Source organism: Manacus candei, unplaced genomic scaffold, assembly GCF_025592945.1.
Source record: "Manacus candei isolate 608988 ecotype Guabito, Panama unplaced genomic scaffold, ASM2559294v1 h1tg000067l, whole genome shotgun sequence".
Classification (NCBI taxonomy): domain Eukaryota; kingdom Metazoa; phylum Chordata; class Aves; order Passeriformes; family Pipridae; genus Manacus; species Manacus candei.
In genome coordinates this window covers 7,953,136-7,975,506 of record NW_026138115.1, presented here as the reverse complement: position 1 = coordinate 7,975,506, position 22,371 = coordinate 7,953,136, and the positions used below count along the sequence as shown (strand labels likewise).

Here is a 22,371-nt window from a genome sequence, read left to right as displayed (position 1 = left end):
ATTTTACATTTTAAAGGAATATCTCTTTTAACAAATATCCCTGAAATTTGCCTCTATTAATAGTGCAATATCATTCAGTTTTTGAACATTTTCTCTCCACTGTATAGTGGAGAACAATTTCATAGTATGAAAACAGAATGCAAGATATTAATCAACTTCAATGAAGCTAGGCTCTCAGCTTTAGAAGTTTTGCTTTCATAAGTAGCTTTTTAGAGAAAATAAATGGATTTATATATTTATCTCACTCTTACATCCTCACCTCAGGAAACATAAGGGTTTCAGTATAGTTTGGGCTACTCTCCTGCTTGAACAGCTTACATTAAAAACTGAAACTGTGGAAGATATTAATCATACCTATGTCACTGAAAATATTATGCTACATAAAGTTACACTTTTAGTCATACTGATCCCTAATCAGATACTAGAAGACTGTAACTTATTTAAGATATTTCCCTAAGTATTCAGTAGAGATTTAAATCAATCATTCCAGTCAACTATAAAACTCAACACGGCACATATTTTACTCAAAAAGACTCTCGGCAGAAGTCCCAAAAGGCTATGTAAACAAAAGTCAAAGAGCATCACTTCAACTAATGCCATTATTGCACAAGTTGGCTGGGTTTTGGGTTGGGATTTTTCTTTAGGTTTCTTTCTGTTTCTTTGAGTGGTTTGTTTCGTTTTGTTTATTTTAATGACTAGAAGTACCAGATCAGAACAGTCTACTTTGAATATATGATGTGTACTACCTCCAGCTGAGCTTCATTCTTACTAGCAAAGTTGGAAGTTCTGTTATATACAGTCAACTTTATGCCAACCACATTTTGGGACTAAATTAAGAATTAACATAGTATCAAAAATTCATGTTTTCATGTGCAGATTTGCCTAGAGATGTGAGTATCATAAGAAAAATACTAAAGCTGGGCTGAAATTAGAAATACTAGTAAAATTGTCCAAGATTTTCCTGCTGAAGGCAAAAAGTATATCTCTGCATCTGTAGTACATCCCAATTCCAAGAAGAAACCACAGAAATAAATATGCCATTTCAACTTATCGGGATCACTGACTGATATTTAGGCTATTAAATAGCAATAATTTCAAATAAAAAGGCAGTATTTCCTGTAACTGATACTACAAATATAACATTCGGTTTTGTTTTCTGCATATTGTAAAAATAGCCCATACCTATTTCATTTTAAGGAAGGAAACAGCTCATATATATATACCAGAGTTAAAATACTACAAAAAGAATGTGATGTTATAGGAAGTTAAACATACTACATATGCACTGCTTCAACTGAGAAACATGCATCATTCCAGTAGGTGTTAGGTAGGAAATCAATTAATCAGTCAAAATGTCATTAAGAAATGGAAACATCTGGTCATCACAGCCCGACGAACATCAGCTGTTACTGACAATTCAGAAATTGCACAGGTAATAGTTAATTCTATGTTTTGCCTCTTTCCTGTACTCTTTTTTAAATAATTCTCTCTTCCTGGTTTGCGCCATTCTTGTTTTCATCCACTAAAGATATCTCTATGCAAGCTTTCTCTTGGGGAAAAAGAAAGAAACAAACAAAACATGTGAAGACCCCACTCATTCTTTGATTTCATTTGTTGTCTCCAAAGAAGAGTTTGGGGGAGTCAAATGCCAAATATGGGAACTAGGAAGGGGATGCTAAGGATAACAGTCCCAGCACACACTCCTCCTTGATGGCTCCCAAGCAGCAGGCAGACATTGCACAGAAGAGCTGAAGCACCAAGGAATGGTTACAGGCCTACAGTCAACAGGATTCACCCACCAAGATCCTTCTTTTGAAAGCATTAGTATCCAGGTTGGTCAGGAGGAGGCTGACAGGGAGGTTGATGAGGCCTTGGAGGGGGCAGGTATAGAGGAGAAAACAAGAAAACAGAGAACTTCCATGTAAAGAGGTCTTCATAGCTTGGTTTTGGGATGAACCAGCTAGATATTCCACTGCCTGCCTAGGTGGTCAAGTTAGATGAACTTTTGATTTGACCAAAGAGAAAATTTCTTACAGGTCTTTATAAAGAGCTCACTAGCATAAGACAGTATTAGAATATAAACCTAACTGGTATACCTCAACTCAGTATACCTCATCCATATGAATACAGAATATATCAAACCCCAAAACTTCAAAAAGATAAAATAATTTACTCCCTGCTGGACAGATGAATTTTTCCTATGCTTGAGGAAAACTATGTGGAGGATTCTGTAACAAAAATTCTCAATCTTTCCAACTTATGAAAATCTTTCAAGAGTATATCATAACTTTCACCGCAACTTAAGTCTGCTGACTTTTCTAAGGGTTTGGGGTTTGGTCTTAGTTTGGTTTTGCTGTGTTGCCTTTTTTTTTTTTTTAATAAAACCAGATTATTTGAAAGCAATGCACAGACCACAAACTGCAATTTGCTCTTTCAAAGTGCAACAGATCAGTGAGTTATTCACACTATCAGAAATACACAAGCAGACCAGCCTCACACTATAATTTAAAATAAGGCAAAAATGTACCACATCCTAATTTGAATGAAAATCCTTTCCCTAACCTGCTATATTAGTGACTAGCATGGGTCCAACTGTGCTACCTAGATGTATCAGCCAGGCATCTAAAGACAGACTACCTAGCTATTTCAGTGACAGATAGGGATGAGACTTGCTCATGTTCCAAGAAATAGTCAGATTCAATCAAAACAGAAACCATTATCCACGGGTGGCATAGCACAGAGCCAAAGTGCAAGTATCAGTGATGCCCTAAAATATCCAGATGGCTCAGAGCACAGATCAAGTTTATGTTTGTCTAAAAAGATCAGAGATAAAGATATGTAAAAAAGAATTTTCAATATCACTTTTGACCATCAGTTTACCCCACTCTGCCCACCAGCTTCTTGCACTTCACGGTATTTGCAGTGGGGGGAAAACAGAATCTAAGCATATAGATGCACAAAGGAAAAATAAAAAATGCTTCCTGGCCTATCCAGTTGCTACCTTAAGACTAACTATAGTCATTGCCTTACCACAGTCAGTGGGTTCAAACTATTCTATAAAGATGATTCTGTTTGCCTGAAGCTTGCAAAGCATGAACACATGGACACATTTCACCAAAATCCAGGAAGCCAAGCACAAGATTTTGTAAAGCTATCCAGGATACCCAATGTATATAAAAGCTCTTTAAAGCCCATTTTTCAGAATGATACTTGATCTTTTTTTAGAACATAGATGCATAAATGCAAACAAACAGGAAGAGGTGATGGTATCTTTATGTTAAAAAAAAAAAAAAGCACTGAGGAATCTCAAAATAGTTTTAGTTTACACAACTAATAAGATTGTTAAAGCAATCCATGTACACATGTTACAGCAGTGGCAAGATGTGCATATTTGTTCTCCTTTCTAATCAGAAACATGTTTGTATCATGAATTTAGAAATAATCAAAGATATAAGATTTGCATGGATTTTTTTGCTAATTGCTATTTTCTAATTTGCAGTAATTGCTGTTTGAATGCATCAGTACACATTAAGTTAAAAGATACATGAAAATGTAGAGAAAATTTTTATCTGCCTACACACAGCATAGATAGACAACAAACTCAAAATAAAAATGCATATTTAAAAATGAAACATATAAAATGTTATACACAAAGCTGTCTTTATGGTCAGTATAGAGATATCATCAGTATAGATGATATCACTAGATATCATCTTGGTTAATAATTAGTCTATAATTATAATAATACTACAATACAAATAAGAAGTTTGCACATTATACAAAAGTCTGATAGAAGGAAAAGACAGACAAGGGAAAGACCAAAACAAATGTATTGTTATATTCAGTTAGACCCTGAAAATATATAATTTAATAACTGCAGTTTAGGAAGATGATTCTCTTAAGATGGTAAAACACTGACAAGTAGTGGTCAGTTACAGGCACTGCACTTTCCTTAAAAATAATAACACTTAAACCTCACATAAACTTCACAAGATTTCTTAATTAAAGCAACTACTGGTCACATCCAAAAGTTAAATTTTATTTTGTTTGGTTTGAAATGTGTAACAGGCAAACTAATGAAAAAATTGTATTATTAAATAGCCACAAATGCTTTAAATAGCATTTATCTGTAAATCATCCGGGCTATATTACATGACAGGATTTCAAAACTCAGTCCAAACACTACCCTCCTTTCCATTAATATTACTTGGGAAGCATCTTGAAGAAATTAAACAGAAATAGACTTCAATAGAACATCACACCCACGCAATGATCACCACAAGACTGAGGCCACTGACAGAGCTGAGTCCATCTAACTCACAATTCAAACTACAAAGGACAAGAAACAGAATAACAAAGTAATAAACTCTTAAAATTATGCAGAAACACATTTCATTCAAACAACAATTGTAGCAAAACATTTATTTTATTGTAACTAGGCTATGCAAAAGTACACAAAGCAACTCAAGTACATTCTTTCTAAAATACAGCAACTTAAGCTGTATTTTAAAACAGGGTTCCTCAGGAAAAATAACTCCCAAAATATGTACAGAATAAAATAAAATTTGCAGCAGAAAAGATTAAGCCATCTTAATTCCCAGCTGGACATCTTAGGGGAATGGAACGTCTGGGATGTACTTAGTATTTCATATTCATTTGGCATAAAATTCAAAAGATGAGCAACTAAAAAAAAAGGTACCTAGCCTGAAGGTTCATGATCACATAGACCATGATCATTCATATGATCTATGAAAGACCATACGAAAATTCTTTGAACTACATTTGAACTCATTCACTTGAAGTCAAATTTTCCTTCTAAGGAAACCATGGCAGTGTCAATGAATCTTTAGAGATACAAGTCATCATCCCTTTAAAAGGATAAAAAAAGGTTGTTCCAATCTGTAGATAACACTAACAAATCACACCAATTCATTTCACTAAGCATTCCTTTTCCACATTGAAGGCACAACCGAAGAATCTAGAAATGGACATGGGCATATTAAAGAACAATGAAAATTGAAATTAAGCACTCTAGTTCTTTTCACCCATTAGGACACCAATTGGGGGAAAAATGAAACAGTAAGTCTTTCTGAAATACTAGCAGAAGAACTACAATCCTTTTGATAACTTTTTGATTACTTTTTATCTACATCAACAAAGCATCTTAACTCTTTGAACAGTGTCTAGCTTTACATGAAATACATAGCATCATTCTACATTAAAGTTCCTTAGTATCACTGTACAGTATAATGCCTTCCAAAAAGCATGTATACTGTTGCTAATACTAAAAGTGAAAAACAAGAAATTGCACATTTATTCTCAACTGTAATATTCTATTGCATAATTAGAGATAACATCACAAATAATATCTTAAGCAAAGTGAAATAAAACGTTACACCATGTTAAGACAGATTTTTCAAAATAGGAGTAAAATCAGAAGTATTTTTCATACATTTCCTAAAACAAGTAGAAAAAAAAGCTAGCAGCTGTCTCAAATTTTAATTTATTTTATAAACATTTCTATTTGTCTCCTAAATGATATTTTATATTTCATCAGATACTGTTGAATGAAACTGAAAAGCAATGAAAAGCTGTCTGGCCACTACAGTGCATTTGATTGTTTGTTGAAATAAATTTAAAATAAACTATTCACTGCAAGCAGTGATTGATTCACTGCAAGCAATTGATTCACTGCAAGCAAACATTTTAGAAAACAAAATGTTTTTAATTGAGAAAATCCAGTTAATGACTTGCTTTTGTTTGCTTGGGGTTTCAGGAAGGGCATAGGGGCAGGTTCTTAGAACATTTGTGGAAGTTACCGAAAAGGTCTAAAGATAGTCAGGACAGTATAATGAAGAACTGAAACTGTACTTGGTATCATCTAGTCATAAAAACAAGCTGAGTTGGACTGATAGAGTTAAAAAATGTGCCACAGATATGAGCACTTTTGCCAGTTTGACAGGTACAGGCTCACAAATGCAACACATTCCTAATTAAATCCTAAATACAGGGGAAGTTTTCATTTGCATACCTCTTGTACTTGAAGAGACATATGTCCCAGTTGGTCCTGGCGCCTTTCTACAAGCTGTCTTTCAGCACGCATCTCTTGTTCTATCTCCTGAAGTCTTCTCTCTACACGTTCTGATACCTTCAAATGGAAAAAAAACATGCTGTAGGAAATTAGTGTGCCTTTTACTACATCTGAAAGCAACAACGGCAAAAAGGTAAATAGAGTATGGGGCACAAAGAAAAAAGAACAGAATTTGTATTTTATTCAAAAAGATTTAGAATGATAGAGAAAATAACTCGTTACAGCAGTGAGTACTCCAGAAGCAGGGAACCAAATAATTATCTTGCCAGCAATATCCTCCTTTAGGTATATGCATATTTTCCTCTACAGTGGTGGTTCTATTCCAGTGTAAAATATCTCAGTATCAAGTTTAGTGCAGCCTTACATGAAGCTGCAATATAAAAATCTTAACTTCTCTGTCACAAGCCTGATTAACCTCTCAAGGGATATTTCTTTCACATATCCAGTCTGCAAAATAGACCAATGTTTGCCTCTTTTATGCTCTGAAATCTGTGAGTGAAAAGTAGTAAACAAGAGCCAAGTATAAGAGAATGACGGTAACAATACAAAATAATTACATCACTTTAAGCCTTTTTCCCAATATTTTGTGAATCCATGCACAAACCAGTACAAATAATAGTAGTTATTTATTAAAGCAATTGGGATTATGAACACAATAGCTCAATCTTAAACTACAATACCAGAATTACTTCACTTTTGCAATTCAAGCTGCTAGCAGACAGCACCCTCTTGAGGCAGCAAATTAAATTTATTTTGTTAAAGATTAGCAAGAAAAATATTTAAGTATCATTTCCTCCCTACCTTAAAACTAACTGTTTTAAACCACCACTAGAAAGCAATGTATCTATTATCAAATGGTATTTAGATAAAAAGAGAAAGACATAAAACACCATTCAACTACTAGTTTCTAATGTACATGGTGGGGAACAAGTTCTCATCCTGCTCTATTAAGGACACTTCTACTAGCTCTAGGCATATGCACACATAGAAAATTTTAACATGAGCAACACACATGTGCAGCAACAGAAACATAATTAAGGTTACACATATTTTGGGCTTCACGAGGTTTAAAGAATGAAACAGCCTTTTTCTTTACAACAGAATACATCCTTTGGAAAACATTTCTAGTTTGCACAGTCAGGTAAATAGTAAGCTTACAGTTTGGAATGTGGTATTTTTCCTAAAACCATCAGGAGATGCATTAGAAATGTACTGTGTCAAACCACGTTCCTTCGTGTACGTTATGAAAGCCCTGCAGTCATAATCCAGAATAAAAACTAAGGTATAAAAAATAAAGACCACATGATGTTTGTTTTGACAAGTACTACTTAGGGTTACTTTTAATAAGTCACAAAATACTCCAGTTGGCAGAAAAAATGATACTATGTATCAGGAACAGAAAACAACACTGTCCATAAACTTGTACCCTTGCTGAAAACCAGGAAATAAGCTGTCATCCTTTTCCCTGTGTACACCTAAAATAAAAAAATGAAATTGTAATGTTTCTACATATTTTTTTAAATTTTGACTACGTGTTTTTGAAGGCAGGAGCTTTCTCAGTTCTCTCATGCATCTTTTTCAAGTGAAGTTAAACAAGCAAACACTAAAGATATCAAGAAAGAAAACGTATGATTCTGACTTGACAAAAAATTCAGAAGTAACATCACCCCCAAAGATGACACTTAAAAGGAGAGTTCAGTGCCTTCCTCACTGTCATGGGTCTAGCTCACAGCATGCACAGATAACATGACACAAGGCAGCACTAGACAAGCTTTGAATTCCTGCAAACTTCAGATTTCATTGCAAATTCTCACTAACTCGGAGCAAGTAAGAAAGCAACTTTGTCAAGTCATTTGTCTTGCCTTTGACTTCCTTCAATTTATTCCAGAATAAAATTGTTGTATTATTTCTAACAAGATACTGAAAAAGATGCATTATATATTATATTTGTCACGTGCAGGGAAGTTTCAGCATTACAGCTATAATGCTCTCTAACAAAAAGAAAAACAAAAACAAACCCCACAACCAAAACAAACCATCAAACATCTTGATGCCACTTACTGGGAAAAAACCCCTTCTATCAAGAAACTATAGTTAGTATACCTAGCATATTGCTAGCTTATATTCTCTGTGCAGAAAGCACAGAAAGAAGAGGCTGGGAGGGACTTCAAAGGCTAGCAAACTTGCTGCCTGATTAAACACATGACTTTTTATATCTATATCATTTTTCTAGAAGTCTATTTACCTGCTCAAAAACATTCACAGAAAACTTAACAGCTTTGATTACCTTGCCTCTAAAATTACCTGTTTTTCTTAAAGCACAATTTTAGTCTTCCTTGTTGAATTTTACAGCTACTAAGCTTTATCCTGTAAGCCACATCCAAGACTGGATTCTGGATTTAAGTTCTGTTTCCCAACACACCTGAAGTTCATCTGCAAGTATAACAAAAGTCTTACACCCCCACTGCTGGTCATTAACTTGCAGTTTAACTTGCTGGCAAATATCATTGTTAAAAAGGTGTTAAACAAGAACCTACTTTCTTGGCACACTGTGTCAGTAGTTTTTCCCTCTTCTGCAGGGATCAGACCAATTGCTTTGGTCTTCCTGAGAAGTATCATGGGAGACAGTGTCAAAAGCCTTGCTGAAGTCCAGGGTAGACAATATCCACTGCTCTCCCCTCATCCACTGGGGATTGTCCCATTGGGTTGTCCCATTGTAGAAGGCAAACATGTTTGTTAAGCATGATTTCCTTTTGGTGAATCCACGTTGACTACACTGAACCCCTTCTCGTCTTCCACATGCTTAGAGTCGGCCTCCAGGATGAGCTGTTCCATGACCTTTCCAGAGATTGAGGTGAAGCTGTAGTTCCCGGGGTCCTCCTTTTTGCCCTTTGTGAAGACTGAAGTGTCAGTGACTTTCACCCAGTCCTCAGGCACCAACTCCTGATTGCCATGATCTTCCAAAGATGACTGAGAGTGGCCCAGCAATGATGTCAGCCAGTTCCCTCTGCACTCACAGCAGTGCAGAGTGTACATGGGAGCGTGTGGACATGCATCCCATCAGGGCCCACAGATTTGCAGAGGTCAAGTTTGACTGATTCTCACTGACCAAGGGAAAGTCTTCCTTTCTCTGGACGTTCTCCCTCATCTCCTGGGTCAAGGATTCCCAAGGGCTGGCCTTGGCAGTGAGGACTGAACTTCACAATCTCATAGTAGCCAAGGCTGCCCCCAACCTTCACATCTCCAACCAGACCTTCTTTGTTAGTTAGCATAATGTCCAACAGCACACCTTTCCACGCTGGTTCTTCCATCACCTGCATCAGAAAGTTATCATCAATGTTTTCCAAGAACATCCTGGATTGTTTGTGCCTTGCTGTGCTGTTTCTCTAGCATATGTCAGCATGGTTGAAGTCTCCGATAAGAACCAGGGCCTGTGATTCTGAGGCTACTTCCAGCTGATTCTGAGGCCCAATCTACTATCTCCTCCTGATGAGGCAGTCTGTAACAAACACCCACAACAGTATCATTCCTTGCTAGTTTGCCCTTTTGTAATAACCCATACACCCTCAACTCGCTCATCATCCTCCCTGAGGCAGAGCTCCACAAATTCCATCTGTTCTCTTGCATAATGGGCTACTCCACCATCTTGCCTTTCTGGTCCATCTTTCCTAGAAAGCACTTAGCTATTCATGACAACATTCCAATCATGTAGCTCTGTAACTTTGAAGACATTCAAGACTTGCAACTGCACATAAATTCCTACATCTTCCTATTTGTTTCCCACACCATGCATGGGTATATTGGCACTTTAGCAAGGTGTTATCTCCCACAAGAATTATGTTCCCTGCTTTTGTAGCCTCTCTGACCTTCCTCAGTTTGTCACAGAGCCTGTAACATACAACAACGGGGATTAAAAAGAGAAAAATTAGAAACAATAAGTGTTAACTCATTAATTAGTACATGCAGAACAAACTCAAAAACTCGCTTGTCTTCCTTTGTCCCAAATGACCTTGACTTAGGACAAGATTTGTACTATGAAAGCATGTATCTTGACCTCTGAATCTAATAAAAAAATCTTAGTGTAGGCAAGTGATTCGCTGAAGAACAGTACAAAGAACAACATAAAATACTAGCACTAAATTACTGCATTCAGAACATATTAGAATGTGATTTCAAGCATGCATTTTTAGCAATAGAGACCATGTGAATGATGATGATGACACTAGAGCTATGTCTCCACACAAAGTTTTCAGGTAGCAGCCAAATCTATGAAAATGGATTAGGTTATCAAAAATTTCCCCCCACCTCTGCATATAAACACAAAGAACAGTGTGTCCTTTTTAAAACAAGGGTGACATTTAAGTCATGCAGCTAAATATAATCTTGTGGAAGATGCTGGATGTTTACTATTCAACAAGGAGCATCCTACTTCTTGAATTTCTCTCCTGTTTCTCAGCTTTGTACTGTTATTTCTAGTGCACAAGTCCTGCTAATTGAAATCTATTTCAACAGATATTTGCTGCCTTTCTTGTATGACCCAGTTTATCACCAATGCATACTTAAAACAGGAGTATTAAAATCACAAAAACAGCAAATTTTTTTCATTGATGTCACTTTAAATATTGTTAAAATTTCCCCTCATGGTAAATGCTAACCTGTGTTACACCTTTTACAAGTCACCTATGCAGTACCAAAAATCCTTATATCAGATCTTCTGAAGGGCAGTTCCTTATCTGACAATAAGCCTTGCTCTCTGAGATATTGTAACCACAGTAACTCCAGGTAAGTCCCATTTCACTTGACATTGCTGTCTTTTTCCAGAGACACAGCCTACAACAACTTTCTAATGGCACCATCTCAAGTAAGCATCTACTTAATTTTATGTATAAAAATCAGCATCTTGTGTTATTTGGGATGTACTTCTATCCAAGAGATTGCAACAAAATATCCAAGAGGGCTATCTTATATAACCATAAATTAAGTAAGTATTTGTCTCATTGCTTATGGACATTCCTCTAGCAAACTTCCAAACGCTTTTCAAGAAAAAAGAAATCTCAGAAAATGTCTTGTTAAGAAAGAGATTTTAATATAGAGAGAGCTATAGGACCTGTAAGTCTTTATACCAAAACTGCACATAGATTCTCAAGTACAAGGCCATGGAGAGTGCTTGACATGAAACCATGCCTGTGTCACCACCCTAGACGCCGTCTGGTTTTTATATTGGGTGGAAAAGCTCTCTTTACAGGTAAAGTTAATGTGCATTCATTGTGTTGTGTGGGTCTTAAAGTATTCAAATTCAGCATCAAAAAGGCTCTAAGAATCATAAACTCTAACAAAAATAAATTCTGATCTAGTGACTCAGAAGAACTGTAGTGACTAGACCTTTATCATCACCCATCTAACTACACACAGGCAATTTTCAAACCGCACCAAATATACCAGCCAGTACAGTTGTAAGAATTTAGATATATGTCTCTACAAAAGCAAAGATTTAAGGACACTAAACTGAATGTTTCTACCATGAGCTTATCCTGTGAAATTATCAAGATTTCAAGTTGACAATTTATTGCCAAGAATCATACAGTAGAATATAAATACAAGAATGGCAATGCTGGAGGTGATAAACACTCCAAAGCGCAGTTATAAAGGCACTAAAGACAAAAGTTCCTGAACAACTTTGCATAAGGAAATTTTGAGGAAAACAGTGTTTACTCTTACCCAACCCATTTTCACCAAGGACATATCAATTCTGAATTAAGTAATCTCATTAGAAGAATTCTTAAACACAAATACTAAAGGATCTCAAACACCTACAATAACAGCCCATGGTTTCTACATGCATCTAATCTCATGCTTTGCTATGCACACTATTAGAGTTATTTTTATTCCTAATGTCCATACTAAGTTCTCCTCTTTTGCATTTACTTCATCTCATTCATTCTGCCAGCCTCATCGGGTAATAGATCCATAGGCTTTGAACAAGGGCAAAGGATTTGCACCTTGTATCGGAGAGCACTGGTAAAGCAGCAGAACAGAAAGAGTGCGGCCCAAACAGACTCCTTCCATTTTGCAACACAGATGGTAAGGATTGAAAAGGACGGGGAGGGAGGCAGGGAGGAAGAAGAAACAATAGTATTTATCAACATAACATGGGAAAACTTTTATCTTTCCAAAGGTAGCTTCAACAAGTATAACAGCATTCAAATCGATGTTCAAAGTTAAAAGGCAGCTCTCTCCAAGGCTGTGAATATTGAAACAGAAAAATCCATAAAATATACCCACTTTTACTTGAAACGAGTACCTGAAATATAAAACTTGTCTTGCTGATTTCACTATGGAAAGGTAATATCACAACAACCTATAGTAGCCTTAATAACATCATGTTCAGATATACATACCAATATGTGATACCAATTACCAACACACACATTAAACTAGAAGCCCACATCCTGCTTAGAATACTAAATAGAAATAATCTTTTCATATTAGTCACACTCACCGTTTCTTGTCTTTGGGACTCAGTGAGCTTTTCAGACAATTCTTCTAGAGTCTTTCTTAATTCAGCATCAGTCCTTCATAGAAAAATACAAGTAAAGTAATATTCTACAGTGCAAAAACTAAATAACCATAATAATTTTAAGCAGCAACAACCTCCTGGAATTTTATGCTACTTCAGTTTTTTCTACAGCCTCTAAATTCCTAGCAAAATTAGAGACAAGCCTCAAGTGGAAAATTCATGATAAAAAGCATTTCCATTCCTCAAGTTAAGCAACAGAGCATCTAGCATCAGCTAGGTATCAGGTCAACAAGTAAAAAATTATGGACACAGTCCTTCTGAACAGTAGTTTCCTCCTAGGAATTAACAGTCTAATTCCTGTTATTCCTATTCAATAAAGCACCATATGTTGAGAAAGTATGTACCTTATGGGCTGCATGAGAGCTTGCCCTCAAGGGACTCCAGTACCAAGAACAAATAAGGAGCAAAGTTGTAATAAAAGAAATTCCCAAGTCCTAGTTGATTTCTCCATATATTAAAAAACGTGAGGAAAGCAACATATACTATACAAACTGGAATTGATGGGTGATATTTACACTTAAAAATACTTCAAAAAATGACATAAATTAAGCAGTTGATAATACTGCTTTCATCTACACGTAGTGCAATTCCTCACTCTCCCCAAAGTTATTTTTTGAAATAAAGAAGGGTTTAAGAATTATTTTCCACACTATCCTTCACACGGAGTTATATTCTGTTTATACCGATTTCTCCTTGAAAGCTCCCGACTGATGTCATCTCCTAGGCGAACTTGTTCACTGCTGAGATCTCGAAGAGACTGATGGAAAGAATGCAGCTGTAAATTAAAATACACAAGTTAATCCAAGGCTTAGAAACCCTTTTTTGCTATGATATTCCAAAATATCTACGTATATATACATATATAATATATATATACACGCTTTCTAAAATAAAGCAGATAAAAATAAAATACAAAATAATAAAATTCCATTAATTATAGCTGAGCCTGGATGAGGTTTGCACACTTTTATTCAACCCTTCACGACACATTTTCATTGAAGTTTAACTTTCAGTAACTTATTTGCTAAACCAAGTTTCCCAACTATGTTTTTTCTCTGTGGTTCAGAGCTTGGACATTGCACCTACTTTTAAACCTAATGCAAAGCAAATAGAAAGATCTGAACAGGTGAAGTCAGGAGAGACACCCTTCGTGCTAACAAATGCTAGTATAGGTGAAACAAAGTTCTGCCCAGCTATATATGTTACTATAAATAGATGACATATGAAATTGAAAGTGAACGAGCAGAACACTGTGATGTCTTCAGGAACTACCGAAACACCAAGAATATGTATTTTACCTTGCCCAAGACTTTACATACTCTTTCTTTCAGAGCTTGAAAAAACCAAAAACAAAAACACATGCCTATTTTCCTCTGTAAAACCTCCCATTTCCCTCATTCAGCAGGCTCCCAATTTATAGTCAAAGTTTTAAGGGAACAAATAAAAAAAGTAACAGGTCATCCATTCTTCATGGGATAAAAAGTGACAATTAATCCATCATAAACCAACCTATTGCTGTCAACAGTTCCATGGTCAGAACCATTGTTATGCAAAACCCTGATTTATAATATCCATTTGTTTTGTGCCTAAGATTTAAACCTGGATCTTCCACAACCCAGCTGCCTACCCTGAACATTCAGACATGGGCCCTACCACGTCCCCTGTGTGATTAATCAGAAATTTCAACCTGACCTAGGAGACTTTGAAAAAACACAGCACATTTTCAAAATTACCTTAGCTAGAAGGAATCAGAATGGGAATAAAAGGGGACAGATTGCCTATTTGGGGAAACAATTCCCACTAGTGCTCTGTACCTGGTCCCAATTATCTGTCTCACTGACAAATCGCACACTTGCCGATCTAGACCTTCGATGTTTATTGCCCTGTGAGTCTCCGTAATCCCTGAGAGGAGAAGTAGGCAGGAAGTGGCGGTTCCCTTTGTGAGATAAGAGATAAAAAAAAATAAGTAGGAAGACAAAACTTTGTACTGGAAATTTTTCATTTTTCTTCAAGAAAAATGCGTGTTTCCTCTTGCCAATATCTTTATAGGCCACATTACAGAAAAAAAACTATTAAATTAAATAATATGCACAAGCATACGCCTCTTAGCTCTTCTCAGGATTCTTCTTCATTTAAACATTTCTTACCTATGACACACATGTATTCCAGAAAGAGGTTTCCTTTGTTTCTCCAAGGAGTAAGAAGTTGTTTCCTCAAATTTTATTTGCATTAGCAACAACTTTTCCTTCACGTGAATCTATTAGAGCTTCAAACTGCTGTACTTCACAGCTTTTACATAGGAATGAAAGCTATAGAGTTTTCTACTAAAATACATTAAACACTAGTTCTGGGAGGAATACTCCTCACAGACATACCTTTTCTTAAAATACAATGAATTTTCAGAGGCAAACAAGAAAAAAACCTACTTTTCTGTAGTTGATAAATTGGTTCTGTTTTTTCCTTTTTCACTGAGCCTTACATAATTTCATCTATACATCCATAAACTCATGTATTTAGAATTTAAATTCCCATTTTTGCTGTGAAGCAAGCTTCAGAAGCTGCCATATCTTTTGGCTTTAGCTTTAACTTGTATGTACCTAAAACTCATGCACTGGACATAGAATCTTCTCAGCTGAAAGAATCAACGTTTCATTTAGATATCTCGGGATATCAGCAGAAAATACCATGTAACAGAAAGCTAGAAGAATTTACCAAATAAACAACTGTGTAAATTAATGCAGGTCTCCCGAATTTCTAAACTGAATTTCTTTAAAGTAATCAATGATGACTTTTCATGGCCCTATCTCTTACACATTTCTTTTCTTAATTTCTTCTTTCTATATCACAGCTATATGACATAATTTAAGTATATTCCAGCAGTTTAAGTATTTTACCTGATGGTCCTTCTCCATCCAGATCACTAGGATATAAGCTTGAGAGAGATGCACTTCTCATTCCAGAGTTTCGTGTTAGTCGCTGGCTCCTTAATTGACCTATAGATTGTTCCAGTGTTTCTTTTAACTGTAGAAAAGTTATAATTTATTGAAATATGAACACAGACTCATTTCTTACAAAAACTGGAAAATAGTATTTATTTTAAAAGTCATTAAGAGAATCGAAATTATTTTTAAGCCAAGTACAGCTATGAATTAATAATAACTTTTCTTCAACATCTCATATGTCATATTCCTGTATCATAATTATAGCAAAACATGTTTCCAACATCGGTAGCTTCAAATATCAAGTTTCTTAAACCCGATGGTGCACATGGTGCACCATAATGAAAACCCAAAAGAAAAGTTTGTCTCCTGCAACCAAAATAAGACCTATTTGCCAGCAATGCTCAATAAGAGCCCTGCAAAATCCAGAAAACAACTTCAAATTATTTTTTACTGGAATTGTTCTACCAGCCCTACACCTGGAATCAATTTTACATATGGCTACCAAATTTCCTTAACAGCTTTACAGTAATCCCTACTTTTAGTAGTTTTACTTCCAGGAAAAGGCAGCCATTGCCAACTTAAGAATACAGAAGTAACTATAGTTGTAAATAAGTTCTTCATTTTTCAAACTTGCATCTCATTTTCTACAATTGTATTTGCTGACTTTGGTTCTTAGCCACTTGCTTTGTCACACCTTTATTTGACAATCCATAAAACATCAGTTTCTGAAGGTTCTCTTTCTAAGAGAAGCTTATACACAATGGTTAAATTGATGCTTTACTCTTGTAGAATTATACACACCATGTTGGATCTCTTTCTCTGAGGAAAGCAAGCCTTCTTCACTCTTTCTCTCTACCTTCATATGTAAAATATTCCTACATTTCATATGTGTCTGTTTCAAGGAAGCACCAGCTACAGTGTTCTTGTAATCAAGTTTTAAACCTCTCTTGCTCCACCAATACTTTATTTTACTATCCATCTTGTGCTTGGCATAGTACCATAACATAACAATCTGTTGGGTGCTCATAAACTAGAAAAATACTGAAGCTACAAAACCTGTCAGCAAGTTCCATTAGATAACACATTACTATATTTTGATTTAGATTGCTCAAATAAATATGAAAAGGTTCTGTTTACAGCTACTTAACTCCTTATATATTCTGTCCATTACTACTAAGTTTTCAGCTATGAATTTTATTAATGGAAAAGACTGAAGAAGTTAAGATAAATTGAAAGTTGCTCACCGTTGTTATTGCTTCGGTTTGTTCCTTGTTATATTCTCTGTACTGTCCTAACAAATGGTCAACATGTCTCAGATTTCTGTTGGTATCCTTAAATAAAAAAAGTTTTAGAAAAAAGTCAAAACAGAAACCTCCTCTAATCAAACTTTATTGTTGCCTTTATTATTCTTGGTTTCTCAGATTAAATTGATAAGACAAGTGCTTTTTAAATGGTCTATGCATTCAAAATCCTATTCAAGTAACCACAATCTGAAGTGGTACAGCATGGCTAAAGGGAAGAAGAAAAAAAAAACACACACACTATAATTTCAGTACAACAGTAAGGCCTCAGCTTCAAATAAAAACTTTTTCAAGTTTCAGCAACTCTGTAGAAAAACCTTTTTAACCCAAAGATCTTAATTTTACCTGCCTATAGAACAAAATTAGTTAACTAAGCAATAACAAGTTTTTTAAGATGAACACACTAGGTAAGGTGCCTGCATGAGCACTTTCTGATCAGATGAACAGCTGGATCAGATTGCAGATCTGCTGAAAAGCAGCCAACAAAAAGCAATTAGCTTAAAATCAGAATTTCAGAAGAGCACCTAGAAAGAGGTTAGACAGAATCAGAATACCAAAGAATACCAAATATTTAAAAATATTCAGATTACATTCTTATTAACTCATTTCTTTTTCTAGATTGATGTTTATTTTCCACCTAAGAAGTTTTGAGGTTTATTGATTTTTCTCTTCCTGCATATTAAAGGGAAAAAATATTCCTGGCCAAGCAATAAGGGATAAAATATATGCCCACCCACTTTGGGTATTCAGAACTGTCAGCTAGAGAAGAATGGGAATGACTTCTCAAGCAATAATGCTGTCAGGATAGCTAAGTGTCTCCTCCCACTTGCAAAACAGATTCAGATATTCCCTCCACTGCGTCCACTGAAGCAGCAGGAATTAGATGAACACTCTTTCTTGCTCAGGTATGTATCTCTTACAAGTTTAGAAATAATGCTTCTTACTGTACTGTTCCACATCTAGAAGATATTTGAAATGTAAGCTCTATGATGAAGGAATTGACTGCCTACATATTTACTTTATCAGAAATTTGGAAATTTTACACAGTACAAGGCAACCAAGACAGGGCTGGAAATTTCTGCTAAAAATTTATTGCCTTTTGTGAGAATCTGAAAAATCTTATTTGGCCTTATTCACTTTGCTAACGTTACAAAGGTATTACCCAAAATGTAATTGTTTCTAACAACATTCTATTACTGTCTGAAATAACAGCTGTATAAAAGTGTAACAAGCTACACGCTTTCAGCTCAAAAGCAGTACAATCAATGTTCCAAAGCCTTTTTGGTTTGCACGGAAAGCAATATTTCTCATCTATACAGTATACTCCACAACTTTAGAAATGAAAATTTGGTCCTACGTTACAGAAATGCAGACTCTGTAAATACTTTAAAACTGTGTTTTGTAAACAACCTGTAAAGTGCTTGCTAAAGTATGGATCTTCTCTGTAACTGCTTCAGCACCATAGTTCTGAGCTCTGTTGTAGGATGCTCTCAAAGGCAGCCGTCTTCCTGTTCGACCCGTAAGAAAGTTGTCTGAATCACTGGATGAATTTGCCATTAGTATCTTGCAATCTAGGTAGGAAGACCAGAAAAAGTAATGTATGTTAAATCCTCATTGTAACTGAACAGTCTTGCACAATAATTCCAAAGCAACTTCATAGACTCAGACTACATTTCCATTAGCCTGGGTCAGCAGGATGTATTTTTGAAGCAGATCTTCCAACTGCTCCTTAGTTATTACCTTCATTCATATCACAAAGCAAAAGGCAGAGCCTCTTAGGAGCAAATTAAATCAAAAGATGCACTCTCAATACTTCCAAGTGTTCAGTACCCATGGCAAGATCATGGCCCCAAGCGAATTCTCCCCCCAGAACATACAGTGGAGATATCAATGCTTTATCAATTGTTCGAGTCTGCAGAGCCATTCCCCTTTACCTCATACTATTGCTAAGCTCTATTCAGGTTGCCCAGGGCCAGCTAAGACAAATAACCCCAAGTAACTGTCTTAAACAAGTCTAGGAATCAGTATCTTAATGACTCAAGGAGAACCAGAAATATTACAGGAGAAGGGAGTGTTTTAAATAGAAGGGAAAGGAAAGAAAACTGCGGCCAGGAAGATATAGATTAATCAATTTAAATATGTGGAAAAAATTAAAATGGACTATTTTAAGTTTCCAACAAAAGATCTGTTCTCAAAATCTTACAATAACAGTGTATGTGTTGATATCAAATAAATCAATCTGGTAATGAGTAAATTTGTTAAACAGGGAAGAAGCAGTAGAGGTCATTTTTTTTTTCTTTAAGTCTTGAACACGCATGACAATCACAAAAGTAAGCTGAAGTAAAACGAACTAAGCAAGCTTTCCTAAAACTGGATAAGTATCAGAACTCATAGAGCAGTTAACAGAAATTGTCAAATCGCAGAGGTATCAAGCAAGAACCTAGAGTGAATCCACTGTATCTTTTCATTAAGTGACCTGATAATGTAATATAATAAGTTGATTAAGTCTGCAGCTGACACAAATACAGCTGCACTGGAAAAATACAGCTAAAAAAACTGAAGTTGGTAGAAGAAAGAGGTACGGAGGGGAAAGCTTCTAGTTGAATACGCATCAACAGCGTCATCTTCTAGAAAGAAAAAGCTAACACCACACAAGCTGTAAAAATAAGGGTAATGTTGTGAATTGTAAAATATTCTTTCTATTCTCCAATGTTAATTTGACATAACCCAGATTACTATACTGATGCTGAGGCACTTCACTTGACTTCAAAAATTACTTGATGCAGTAGAAATACAGCTTGTAAGGACAGAATGAAGATTGATAAGTCTCAAGTATGGCAAGATAGAGGAGGGAAATGCAAACAGTTATGCCTAGTATAGTAAAGTCACATAGTAACTGATTAAAATAACAACCCTCAAAAAGTAGGTTAGATAGAAATATTTTCTTAGACTACTACACACTGTAGCAGTTTGCCTAAAGGTCATGGAATCACATTCACAAAATCTGTGTTAATATCCTGTGTTGGAAGACAGTCTGAGGCTACTTAAGGGAAGAGGAAACAGACTGCCATACTCTTGAAACCCCTTTAGTCCTGTAGTCAACACCACCACCAAAAAGAAAATAAAGGTGTCATTCTTCTAGCCATTAGAGTTGAAATTTCCAAAAGAAACCATGGATGGATCCAAAGTTTATATTGTATTTTATATGGAGGCAACTTTCTCCAGATCCTTATATTTAGTTTTTAAAAGGTTGTATATTTCTGTCCCCCTGGACTTGGATAGAAACCTTTCAAACATGAAGGAAGAGTAAATCAACATGCTCAGTCTATGCTCAAGTACACCAGTATTCCTTACATTTTCTGAAGTGGTGAATTTATCTCATCTTCCATCTTCTTATGTCACTAAAGCACATTTTTCTGACAGTATCAGAATTCACTATTCCAGTGCCTCTCACTCTAGTCAGCTGCAATGAAGTCTTAATGATGCTGAGTAAGCATAAATACTAAACACTGGGAAACAGGAAATATGGGATATTTTCAAATAAAACACTGGTAGAAATAACAACATGGAATAATACTGATTTTTTACCATAATTTGGTTTAAAAAAAAATTACAAAAACCAACAAACAAGTTGACTCAACCATAAGAGCCCCAACTACTGAAAAGTAAAGACACTAGAGAAAAAAAAAAAGGGAAATGAAGATTTACAACAGGAAAGATTAACTGGTTCATTTTCAGCTGACCAAAAATAGGTTCATTAAGATACTTACTAAGTAAAGCACTGAAGAAAGGCCAGTAAGCAAGGTAAACATAAAAGAAAGCACTGAACAAGGAGGACATTTTGTCTCAAGAAAACTTACTATTTGTGATTAAGTAGCATTCCTTTTTATTCTCATGAGCAACCTAAAAGGAACCACAAGTACTTTTAAGTCGATGAAGTTCTGTTTCATATAAAGCAACATCCTCATTTTAAAAGGAAATACAGAAGTTTCATTTTAGATTTAAAAAAAAATCATAAAGGAATAGAAATTTGTACAAATGTTCCATATGCACATTGCCTATTAATTTAAACAAAAAAAAAAAAGCTTATCACTTTTTCCAAAAACCTTGACTAATTTTAGCACATAATCATACAACTTATTGGGTTTTAGTTCTACCCAAACAGATCATAACTTTTCTTGAACTGATGAAAAGCATCGATACTCGATACTTTCCTTTCCTGTAGAAAATAGGGCATTTCATTTTCACTGAGGACTCTCAGGGTAAAACAAACACGAAGCAGACCTGACGGTCTCAACAGCAAGTTCTCCAGCTCAGGTAAACCACAGATAAAGTCACCTGATTACTCCTCAAGTGTTTTTATTTGTCCAGCTCTACACAGACCGATATATCACTAGGTAACTGACTTACTGTTAAAGGTAGGTTTGAAGCCTTATAGCTAAGACTTATAGCTAACACCTGAAAGGCCCTTTCCTTCAATTTGAGCCAGGAGGAGTTTTCAAAAAGCCAGGAAGACGATCCCACACGGTGACAGTTCGCCATCAGGCATCTGTACCACATTTTATTATCAGTTTGTGACACCGCGCTCCACTCCTCAGCACCACGGCCTTGGGGCCGCGGGGCACTCCAGCACGGCTCCGGGCACGCCGGCAGCCGGGACCCCGCCAGGCCCGCGGGCTGTCCCGGGCTGTCCCGAGGAACCCCCGCGGCCCCGCTCCCCGCGCCTCCCGCCGCCGCTCCCGCCCGGCGCCGCTCCAACACGCGCCCGCCCTCCCGCGGCGCTCCGCACCCGCACAGCCCCGTCCCGCACAGCCCCGTCCCGCACAGCCCTGTCCCGCACAGCCCCGTCCCGCACAGCCCCGTCCCGCACATCCGCCCTGGCCGCAGTCCCGACTCTGTCCGTCCCGCGCCCCCGGCTCTCACCGCACGGCACCCCGAGGCGAGGCCGCCCCGCTTGCCGGGCACCTCCCGCCCGTCTCACCTCGCCGCTATGGCAACTTGAACTAGCCGCCCTGCTGCCCGCTGCCGCAGCCGCCGTCCGGGCGCAGGGTTCCTCGCAAGGCTCCGTGGGACAGGGAGTCCAGAAGGCGCATCCCCGCCGTGAGACAGGCGGGGTGCAGGACTCCAGCGCCCGAGAGGCTTTGCGGCGGCGGCGGCAGCGCGGAGAGGGAAGGGCGGACCTCGCCCTGCGGGGAGACCGGAGGGCCTGCAAGGGGGATGAGTGGCGGTGGTGGAGGAACTGTCGTGGCGTTTATTAAAGTTGTTAAACTCGAAACCTTTACCAAATACGCTCTGGTGTTTACAAACACGTCAGATAAACGATCGCGGAGAGCAGAAACAAAAGTTGTTGCCCTGGCAAAGCAGGCGAGGCTGTTCCAGTTCCGAGGAGACGGCACCTGGCCGATCAGCTGGGAAAAGGCGTGCGAGCTACTGAGAGCAGATGGTTCTTACTCGGGAGGC

At 36.9% G+C, this 22,371-nt stretch overlaps 1 protein-coding gene across 1 annotated transcript in view; it reads right to left on the bottom strand.

Annotated features, from left to right (window-relative positions):
• The window catches only part of CEP128 (centrosomal protein 128), a 111,756-nt gene extending 89,677 nt beyond the window's left edge, over positions 1-22,079 (bottom strand). The window contains exons 1-9 of the mRNA XM_051806346.1: positions 21,893-22,079; positions 20,772-20,814; positions 18,322-18,482; positions 16,855-16,941; positions 15,563-15,689; positions 14,483-14,604; positions 13,352-13,443; positions 12,591-12,663; positions 6,032-6,148 (exon numbers count right to left, since the gene is read on the bottom strand). Of these exons, the coding sequence (XP_051662306.1) occupies positions 6,032-6,148; positions 12,591-12,663; positions 13,352-13,443; positions 14,483-14,604; positions 15,563-15,689; positions 16,855-16,941; positions 18,322-18,468 (765 nt within the window). The 5' untranslated portion in view covers positions 18,469-18,482; positions 20,772-20,814; positions 21,893-22,079. The remainder of the gene's footprint in view (positions 1-6,031; positions 6,149-12,590; positions 12,664-13,351; positions 13,444-14,482; positions 14,605-15,562; positions 15,690-16,854; positions 16,942-18,321; positions 18,483-20,771; positions 20,815-21,892) is intronic.
• Positions 22,080-22,371: the final 292 nt, after the last annotated feature.